At 38.7% G+C, this 10541-nt stretch overlaps 1 protein-coding gene across 1 annotated transcript in view; it reads left to right on the forward strand.

The window, feature by feature from the left end:
• sorcs2 (sortilin-related VPS10 domain containing receptor 2) overlaps positions 1–10541 on the forward strand; it is a 690706-nt gene that overhangs the window by 550377 nt on the left and 129788 nt on the right. Inside the window, exon 14 of the mRNA XM_037675240.1 lies at positions 9257–9364. Coding sequence (XP_037531168.1) covers positions 9257–9364 — 108 coding nt within the window. The remainder of the gene's footprint in view (positions 1–9256; positions 9365–10541) is intronic.

A 10541-nucleotide genomic window follows, 5' to 3' on the forward strand; every position in this document is an offset into this window, starting at 1 on the left:
ATTTACCTTGGGACAAACGTGTTTGTTTTTTCCAGAACTTTGCACACTCATTTATTGCATCTCTGTTTTAAGATGAAACAACCTAGTTATGGTTGTAGTTTCAGTAAAGCAAATATTGAAATGTCAGCTCATATTTTACCTGTCAGAGAACATTGTTCAAGTTCAAGTTATGTTTATTTGTCATATGCAGATTAACACAAGGTCAAAAGCTCAACGAAATGTTCAGGATGAGAAGAACTGATTTGACTCGCTAAAACAAAGAGCAAACAAACAAGAAAATACTAAAGCTTGTGAATAAAACCCCGAGATACTTGAACTCTTCCACTTGAGGCAGAACCTCACCCTAATTGAACTAAAAAGTGCTGAAAGATAACTAGAAGGAACTGTCAGTTACCGTTTCATGTCTCTCAGAACTTATCATGAGCTATCTGTTAATGTTTTTCTCATGTGCATTTTGATTCATACATCAAATTACAGTGAGTCTCCACATTGAACACTGTCTTATTAGTTTGTCTATGCTAGAATAAAATAATAAATCAAGCCCACTATTGATTCTATGTCATACACTCAGTCTCTTCAGAAAAACTGAGTTCTAATAATGTATATAAGAAAACACAACCATGTCAGATGGTTGCCTGTTATCCCTGCTGCAACAACTTAGCAAGCATGAGCCCTTGACACATCATCATCAAGACACAGCATGTAATATCTAGTAGTATGCTTACTGTGGTGATGCAATTTGTTGTTCGTCCAAATAGTCATATCTCAGTGCCAAGCCTAAAATCCTCCAAATTAAAGACTTAGTACTGCATAATGTTGCTTTCTTCAACTCTTTTAAACATAGTTTTATGTTCACTTATGAAAGGAAGTTATTGGCAGAATAAACTTGAAAGAGCTTCATAAATTCAAAGTGGCTTTCCAAAACCTGCACACCTGAATGGTAGCTGGAAATATTTCAGATTGTTACAAAGCCCTCAGACCTGGCACCCAGCTGGTGTTGCTGTCAGAAACAAGGCCTACAACTTTGATAGATTTAACTATGCTTTGAGGCATAATGAAGCTTAGCAACTGAATCTTTAGTAGCTTTGTTGATCCATTCTGTTTTCTCCTCTCTGTGCATGTTCACAGCTGATTAGTTTATTGTAGTCCCTGTAAGAACATCATTAAAACACACAGCCTGTAGTGTGAGATAGACGCCGCTTGATTCCTCATTGATCCCTCTCCGTCACACTTACTCTGCGCTGCTGCCACTGTTGACTGCTGGAGCTGCTGGCACAGTGACTAAGGCAGAGCAGATGGCTCCTCTTGTTTTTTCAGATAGCATTAAAGTAAAAGAACTAAAACCAAACACTGCACAGAATAATGCATAACATAATTTTAGCTTCAAGTAAAACTACAAAAATCAGTTGATTTAAATGTTATCGTGAATAATATATAGGACTCAGCTTAGCAAGTTATTAGACAAATGATTCATCTAGTATGGCAATGTGTTAAAAATCTATAGTCATATTAAGATTTTAGTCAAAAGCTGTTATGAATGGTAACTATTGTGAGACTGTTCTTTTTAGCTAAATAAAGCACAAATGACTGCTCTGTTTAAATTGTATTTTGGATGGAAATGTTTTGTGGGCTAACATCAGATCTAGGTAATTTAAGAGAAGGACCACACTGATAAAATTATATTAATGAAAATACTTATTAAAACATTGAGCATTTTCCAGCAATTCTGAATAAATCAGAAAGTACTAACACATTTGCCATCTTACTTCCATATAAAATAAGCATGTAGAAAAACACTTTTTTCCTAGGAAGTTGCAAGGAAATTCAGTTTTACTTTTTTTAATAACTCAAATATCAGCTAAAAGTACTCTCAAGCCCTACGCCAAGTTAACTTCTAAGGCCTATAGCCATGCTACATTACTTTCAGTTTTTTGCTGATAATGTTTTTAGGTGAACACTGGCAGAAAACCAACCATTGCCACAGTAAACTAGTGGTCATTGATAGTGTTATATCAACTTTTTCAGTAGGTTCGGTTAGGTTTATTTGTCATATGCAGATCATGATCTCGTTAGCATCATGGTACTGTTAGCAGTGTGGTCCCATTAGCAGCATGATGATAATAACGACCGCGGCAATGGACGATGGCTACCCTCGAGAACCGGGTCCAGCAGTCAGAGAACATCCAAGACTTCTCCAAGGAATCGAACAGTTCCATAGAGTTCGGTCCATGTAGGCAGATGGAGGATCATGGAGACGGCCGTCATGACAGACCGGAGCCTGAAGCTGGAAGGGGGCACGATGGTAAGGCAGTGACCGAAAAGCAAGAAGTGGGTAAAGATAATGGATGGATGGATGAATGTTTGCCATGTGGCATTCCTCCTTATGGCAGTGCACAATATTGCAGCAGCTTCACCAGCTCTTGGTGTTAGCTCATTTACAGTTAAAACAGAGCACAGTCAAGCAAACATATTCGAGTTTAACAGTAGTTACTGAGTTCATCTTCATCCAGAGCTAAAAACAAGACTTGACAGGCTGCACATCTTAAAAAAAAAAAAAATACAGAGACATGGACGGAAATGGCACAAAGCCAAGAGGTGATGCGAGCTGAGGCACAAGTGGGGTAACGGGGCCGGACTGCTAACCAGGCTAAGGGCTAACACTAGCAGGCTAGCTAATCCTTTACACTTTCTATTAAACATTCGAGCTTTGGATAATAAAATGGACCTGCCGAGAAGGGGTTCTCTGCAGGCCAAAAGTGGGCGTTTCTGGCTAATAGGCGTTTGTGGGGGGCAAACACTGATTGGCTAGCTGTATTTGCTGCTCTTTAGTTAAGTTACATGAGCTCTTTTTTAAAACTGAAGGTTTCTAAGAACCAGCGTTAAATCTACTGTCAAATATAAGAAGATTCTCTTTTGTTCTTGGGTTGTAGGCTGCACCTGACACAGGTTGCCTTGAGTGTGGTCTGGGTACAATGAAATATGAAACATCTGAAGTGAAACCTGCTCCCATTTGTCCAAAAAGTCTGGTCTCATTTAAAGATATGAGTCCTGTAATGAAATAATGGCCCAAAACAAATGCTAAAAACAAAATCTGCTCTTAAGAAGTGTCTTCTATGAGTTCTGATCTATGAAAGGAGCTGAAACATGGAGTAGGGTTGACCCTTAAAATGTGAGACAGCTGAGGAAGTTAACCAGTAAACAGAAATACCTGCTGCAGTTGCAGAAATCTTACAGAAACTGACAATCACTCATCTGTAGTGACTGCAGGTTGAACAAGACAATGTGAAGTTAAAGGAAACATCCTTTGTCCCAAGGCCAGTTGAAGTATCATTAATATTTTTCTTTCTTTATCAATTGTAACGATTTTCACATTTTTCAACAACCAAAATTGATTTTGTTTTTAAATGTTATGGCTAGGTATTAAAAAAAATATATATATATATTTATTTATTTATTTATTTATTTATTTATTTATTTATTTTTCCCCTTGTCCTGTCTGGCATTGTGACACTATGGGTGCATTCACACTAGCCCTGTTTAGTCCGCTTTAATCAAACTCTAGCTCGTTTTCCTTGAAAGTCCGGTTCGTTTAGGGAGGTGTGAACGCATCATCGAACTCTGTCACGGAACAAAAAGGCGAACTCTGGCCCGGGCTAAAACCTAGGTCTCGGTCCGGTAGAAGCGAACTCCAGCGCGGTTCGAGTTCAGTTTGAATGTAAACAGACCGGACCCGCTCCACAGGGTGAACAAACAGCATTGCTCTGACCTTATATGGAGCCGTCAGCTGCCTTGTGTGAAAAACAATATTCTCCATGGTCTTCTGTCTCATCTTCTGCTCATGCTGAGTCCATTTTTGAAAAAAGACAAAATATAACTCCTAAAACTGCTAAAACTTGATGCCACTTCGTTTTTATTTTTATTTACAGAAGAAGAAGAAGACGTGTCTTCAGAGGTTTTTGTGTCGTTTCTTTCAGTAGTTCTTGGTGCAGCGCCCGCCCACAGGCGAGCGGGGGAATAGGTTGGTTCAACAGGTTGACTCGACTGCACAGTGCAGTGTGAATGCAAACGCACCAGCTCAAATGTAAACAAAAGCTCATAAATATTGGTCCCGAACCGAACCGAGTCTACCGGACTATCTAGTGTGAAAACAACCTTAGAATTATTGTCTGAGTGTCAAAGTGATGCCCAACAAATCTACTTTCACAAGCAGAGCATTATGGCTGGCCTTAATGCGCCACTCGATATATAAATTAAATTTTATTAAAATATGCTTTGGGTTTGTTCCAGATGTAATGGACACGGGGACGGAAAAAAACAAACATTTAGCTCTCCCCACTACCCAGTTATGGTGCAAATATTTTGAAATGTAACCAAAAGTTCTGTGTTAAGAGAGGCGGAAAGAGAAGTTATGGAGACCCCGCTAATGTCGAACCAGTTAACACCATAGACATAATATGCCTGTGGTTAACACAATCTGCCAATAATGCCTTGTTTTTAGACATAATGTGTCTGTGGTTAACACAAACGGCTTTTTATTGTTCAGCCTTTTTTTCTATCGTCCAATCAGATGTGGCTAGCCAAACACACCCATTTTTCTATCGTCCAATCAGATGTGGCCTGCCAGACACGCCCATTTTTCTATAGTCCAATCAGATGTGGCCCGCCAGATACGCCTTCCGAATTTGTCTGCAGAGATACCTACTTGGACCTGCCATGTCTGAGATCATGCCAACAAGAGATGGTCAATGGACTGTACTTATATAGCGCCTTTCTATCTTATGAAGATACTCAAAGCTCTTTACAACACAATCTGTGCCTTCATTTACCCATTCAGGCAGCACTCTACTATATGTATGCAAATAATAATCAGTGCTTTGTCACATTCATACACCGATGGGACACACATCAGAGGCAGTGAGGGGTTCAGTGTCTTGCCCATGGACACTTCGGCATGTGACTGCTGGTGGAGTCGAACCCCCAACTCTTGCATTGGAGAACCACTGCTCTAACCAGTCAGCCACAGCTGCCCAAGAGATGCAGAGCTGCAGGTTTTATTGCATAAATTTTATTTATTTATTTCAAATATTGTTCACAGATTTGATTAAATCTGTGTTAGTGAACACTCCTCCTTTGACGAGACAATCCCTCAGCCTCACAGGTGTAGCATATCAAGATGCAGATTAGACAGCATGGGTTCAGCATACTCTGTTTGAATTGCTGAAATCAGCTTTATTTATTGTAGTTGCTAGACAAAAATGTTGTCTTTTTGTTTTTTCACAGAGCAGCTTTGTCTCTTCTCGAGACAAAGCCTTGGCTGAACTTTTTCTCACAGACGTATGCACCAAGTTTTGTGTGATTAGTCAGATGTTTTGGGCGTGTTTGTCAATGCCGAAATGTGCTCTGACATTCAGCTGCATGACTAAATTAAATATCCAAAATTATTCATAATAAATGAATAATAATAAATTAATTAAATAAACACACTAAATTAATCGAATGGACACCACCCTAGAGAGGTGCTTAGGGCATGTCCAACTGGGAGGAGACCCCAGGGAAGACCCAGGACACACTGGGGAGACTATGTCTCTTGGTTGGCCTGGGAACACCTTGGAATCCTCCCAGAAGAGCTGGAAGAGGTGGCTGTGGAAAGAGATGTCTGGACCTCCCTGCTCAAGCTGCTGCCCCCACGACCTGACTTTGGAATAAACGAAGATAATGGATGGATGGAATTAGTCGAATGGCCAAAAACTCCTGGATGGGAATTGTGCTGACATTGTATATGGAGTAGTCTGTGTGCTGACAAGTGTGGTGTTCTCTTCATGATAGATTTATGGCAAAATGGCAGATGTAGGGACGGAATGAAAACTCTAGCGGGAAGAAACCTGTGTGGTGTTGTATACTACAGTGGGAGGGGTATCCAAGGAGCTTTGCACCTGTGTCTCGTGGACTATGAAAGGTGTGTGCAAAAACAAACATCCAGAAACCACGTGACTGTGGGCTGACTGTTCGGCTTCAGATGGAGCATGGCCCGTTATGCTGAACACTCTAAAATGTGCAGTTTCATCACACAGCACAATGCTACAGGTGTCACACTTTTGAGGGAATGTGCAATTGGCATGCTAACTGCAGTAATATCTAACAGAGCTGTTGCCCACGAATTGAATGTTCATTTCTCAGCCTTCTCCAAAGTCGTTTCAGTGAATTTAGCAATGCATCCAACAGGCCTCGTGACCACAGAACATGTTAAATCACATCAGCCCAGGACCAACACATCCAGCATCTTCACCTTCAAGATCACCTGAGACCAGTTACTTGGACATATGTTGCAACAATCTGTTTGCATAACCAAAAAAAATGTCTCCCCAAACTGTCAGAAACCATCTCAGGGAAGCTCATCTGCCTGCTCTTTACCCTCATCGGTGTCTCTACTTGACTGCAATTTGTCATTGTAACCGACTTGAGTGGGTAAATGCTCATATTCCATGGTGTATGGCACATTGGAGAGATATTCTCTTAACGGATGCAGGATGGAGACTGTTGTCTGGGGTGCTATCAAATATCCCAGTTCTTGCATGGCCAGTATACTCTCCAACAACATTCTCAACCTCCAAAAAAACAAGGAGATGGTTGTGTATCCCCACAGAACTGGCACTACTCCTCTTCCACTCAACATATATGGAGCAGTGGTGGAAATGTTTCCTTATAAATTTAGGGATATCTGACCAATACCACCAGTTGAGGGTGTTGATAGTTTTCTTGATGCTGTCATCAAGAAAGCCCAACAGTGCTTCTTCAGGAAGTTGAAGGGACCAGGTCTGGCTGCTGATGTTATCAGGTCCTTCTACACTTGTGTGGTGGAGAGCGGCCTGACCTCATCCTTCACAGTGTGGTACAGAATCTGCACTGTGGCAGAAAAGTAATAAGATATATTTTTATGCTACTTTATCTTATTTCTTATTGATTCCTGTCTTTCATCATTGTTATTATTATACCCAAGTTCTGGGTAACTGTTTTTCATTCTTACGATGTAATGATTCAAATGGCATTAGTAAACTGAGTCTGGGTCTGAAAATCAGTAAACAACTTATAAACAATCCCGCAAGTCATAGCCTTCCTTTTAAAGCAGAAAAGTGGAGCAAAACATCTAGCCTTTCAATGTTTTGCTCTTTTCTTAAAGACAACCACACACCTTGACTGGGTGTAAATGCAGGGTTCCCAGCGACTCTGAAAATCAGGGTAAACCTGGAAAATGATTTTAACATTTTCCAGGCATGGAAAACTCAGGGGATATGAGAATAACCCTTAAAAATCATGGAAAACTTAGGGAATTTGACCACTGATCTGCTGATTACAATGTGAGCTTTCTCAGATTTTAACATGTACATATAATAATTATAGTATTCTAGTATGTTCTCCTTTTACAATGTGCATAGTACATGTATCCTTAGTGATTGGCTATGTTGGCTTTTTTGTATCTGTTATAAATCAAAATTAATTTTTAGGAACCATTGGTGTATATACATACCATAGGCTACAGTACACTACTCTAGTTCCAAGTGAACAAGTGACTGAAATATCTCCTGGAATTTCAGGATTTAGTCAGGGAAAATTCTGGGAATCTTCTTTTCATGAAAAACTGGGAGCTCTGAAATACAAATTCTGAGATTTTTGAGTAAACAAGTGTTAAACAGATTACAGCATGGCTTTGAAGCTTTTATGTGTCCACATACAGGTATAATGCTTGTTAGTCAATTAAAAGCATGTCACCACAAGTTAACAATCACCAGCCGCATACAGAAAAACTTCCAGAAATATGAACTGAAGTTTATCAGATATGACAAATAATTTCACGCCGAGGGTTTCTATGCAGACATAAATGAATCTTCAGGTGAATAATTCTCACATTCGTTACATTCTTCTTTATCTGTTTTGGATATCTGTTGAGAGTTGAAGTAAGAGTAAACTAAAAAATAAAAATCATAATTATACCTAAGCTATGCTATCTATCACTTTATTGCTTAAACGTTTAGTGTTTAAGACATAACATGTAAAACGTGACATAAGATAAAATGTTTTATTTTCTTCATGTTTATGTAGTTCCTTTAAAAAAAAACAGTAATATGAAAGTCAAATGTTATCTACACAAACTAAAGTACTTTTGGGGCATTTTTAACAATTATTGTTTGACTAAGGTCATAATTGTTACTGGTTAAAACAAACTTAGTGAAAGACAAGCTTTCCCTACAGTTAGAATGAAGCTGTAATTTTCTAATGTCTTTTTCTGTTTGGGGATTAAAAAAAATTGCAGTGTGACCATTTTTATTTTTCGATTTGCTGTGAAAAATGCAATGCAAAAATTTAAAGGTACGACACTGTAATTTCCATGTTGACACAAGCAGTTTTACAACTATCAGTGGCCTAAAGTTGCTCATGAATTTTAAACTGCTATTGTTAACTTTCTGCAGCATCTAGCTGCATTGCAATGCTAATGCTTGAGCAAAACCAGAAGCAAGTGCAGGTTCAGTTTTGTTAAGATATTTTCAATTTTCCCCATTTCTATAACAGTGCTACTGTGACAAAGGTTAATTTTTAGTGTTAATCATAAAATGTAGACACCCCCCAATATGTTTGTTTTATTGTATGTTTGGTTGATAAGCAATAGTTTGATCTTTAGTGTGTACTTAAACTTGGAGATATCCAGAACCACAAGGTTACACTCTGTATGCAGTGGAACATTTGCGCCACCAGAGGGCATCACTTGTGGTGAGTTGATTGTGAGTGTATATAGAGAAGAAGAAAAACAAACCAGTTGTGGAATCTGTATGCCATGTGGTGAGGCATTAAAACCACCTGAAAATCAGCAGACGTCCTCCTTAGAATGTGCAACACTACAACAAAGTCTGTTTTTGTTTGCATTTAGGTTTATGAGAAAAAAGTAGCCCATATTTTTCTTTGCTGCCACCTGTGTGAAATCACTATGGCAAATATTCCACTTTGGCTACATAAAGGGTCTATAGCCCCTATTTCCCAAGCTAATAACTACAATGGAGAAATATCACTATTATAAATGGGTTTCTTTTGGTACAAGTTTTATCAAAATGCAAAGACATCATAAGTACTGATACTAACAACGGTACTAACACAAGTGTTTTAATAAATTTTATTTTAATAAAAATTTAAATTAAATTTTTAATAAAATGTATAACTGTTTTTCAATATTCTGAGTTCTGGTGATTAACACCCTCTCCCTCCACAGGTTTAGTACTGATGAAGGACATACTTGGAATGTTCACAACTTCACCAGCACCTCTGTGTTTGTTGATGGACTCCTGAGCGAACCAGGAGACGAGACCCTAGTTATGACGTGAGTGCAAAACTAAATTCTTCATGCATGAATTGTTTCATTTCATAACTGCTTCTGGAAAACCCAATTCTGTACTCCATGTTTGCAACTGGATTAAATCAAAATGATTCAAAAAGCCAAGAAAATGTTAACTTTTGGTAGTTCTGCTCTTACATTTTAGTGTACAGTCTCTTTCAGGAAAAAAAAAAAAACATCCTCTGTATTGTATATGTGCAGGCAGAAAGATGGTAAGAAAAGTCTTAAAAATGAGAATCATTGTTACCTACATAGCTCTTCTTTTCATCAGGAGTTAAGTCTTATTATATGTTCTGTTCTAATGGGTAAAAATCTGTGATTTATGCTTGTTCTTCTTGATTGTTGAACCTGATCTGGTCTTTAAAATACATAACTGACCATGACAAAGTCCATGCTCAATAATCCAGGTATACAATTCAATATTTTTCAGTCAGGTCATCTGGACAGTTTATTTTTTTTGTGCTGAAACGTTTTGCCTTCAGTCCAGAAGGCTTCATCAGTCAAGGAAACACACAACAAAACTGATTCTTCCCTCAACAGCTTACTCCAAAGTGGAACAAACCAGTTCTGCTTGTGATAAGATGGTCTCTTTGGTACGCCCCCTCCTCCATTGTCCAGATGACATGACTGAAAAATGTTGGATTGTATACCTGGATTATTGAGCATGGACTTTGTTGTTTTCAACCAGTTTGACAAGACTATCAACAAGGAAGAGGGCCAGCAATGGAGGAGGGGGCAGACCAAAGAGACCATCTTATCACAAGCAGAACTGGTTTGTTCCACTTTGGAGTAAGCTGTTAGGGGAAGAATCAGTTTAGTTGTGTGGTTCCTTGACTGATGAAGCCTTCCGGATCGAAGGCGAAACGTTTCAGCACAAAAAAAGAAACTGTCCAGATGACCTGACTGAAAAATGTTGGATAATTGACCATGTACTTTTTTTATCAACCAAACTTTCTAAAGTTTGGTAAAATAATTACTTTAGTATAGAAACAAGTAGAAATACCCCCACCCCTCCCTTTTTTTAGTAAGCACTTGAATTATATGCTAAATGGTTATGATTGTCATGTCGGGTTTTAACTGGCGGGCCCACATGCAGAAAAACACTCGGCAGAATCGAAAACGGTTAAAGAATTTATTATTTACAGGTAGGATATATAGTAAA

The sequence above is a fragment of the Nematolebias whitei genome, chromosome 1, assembly GCF_014905685.2.
Source record: "Nematolebias whitei isolate Nwh7 chromosome 1, NemWhi1, whole genome shotgun sequence".
Lineage (NCBI taxonomy): Eukaryota > Metazoa > Chordata > Actinopteri > Cyprinodontiformes > Rivulidae > Nematolebias > Nematolebias whitei.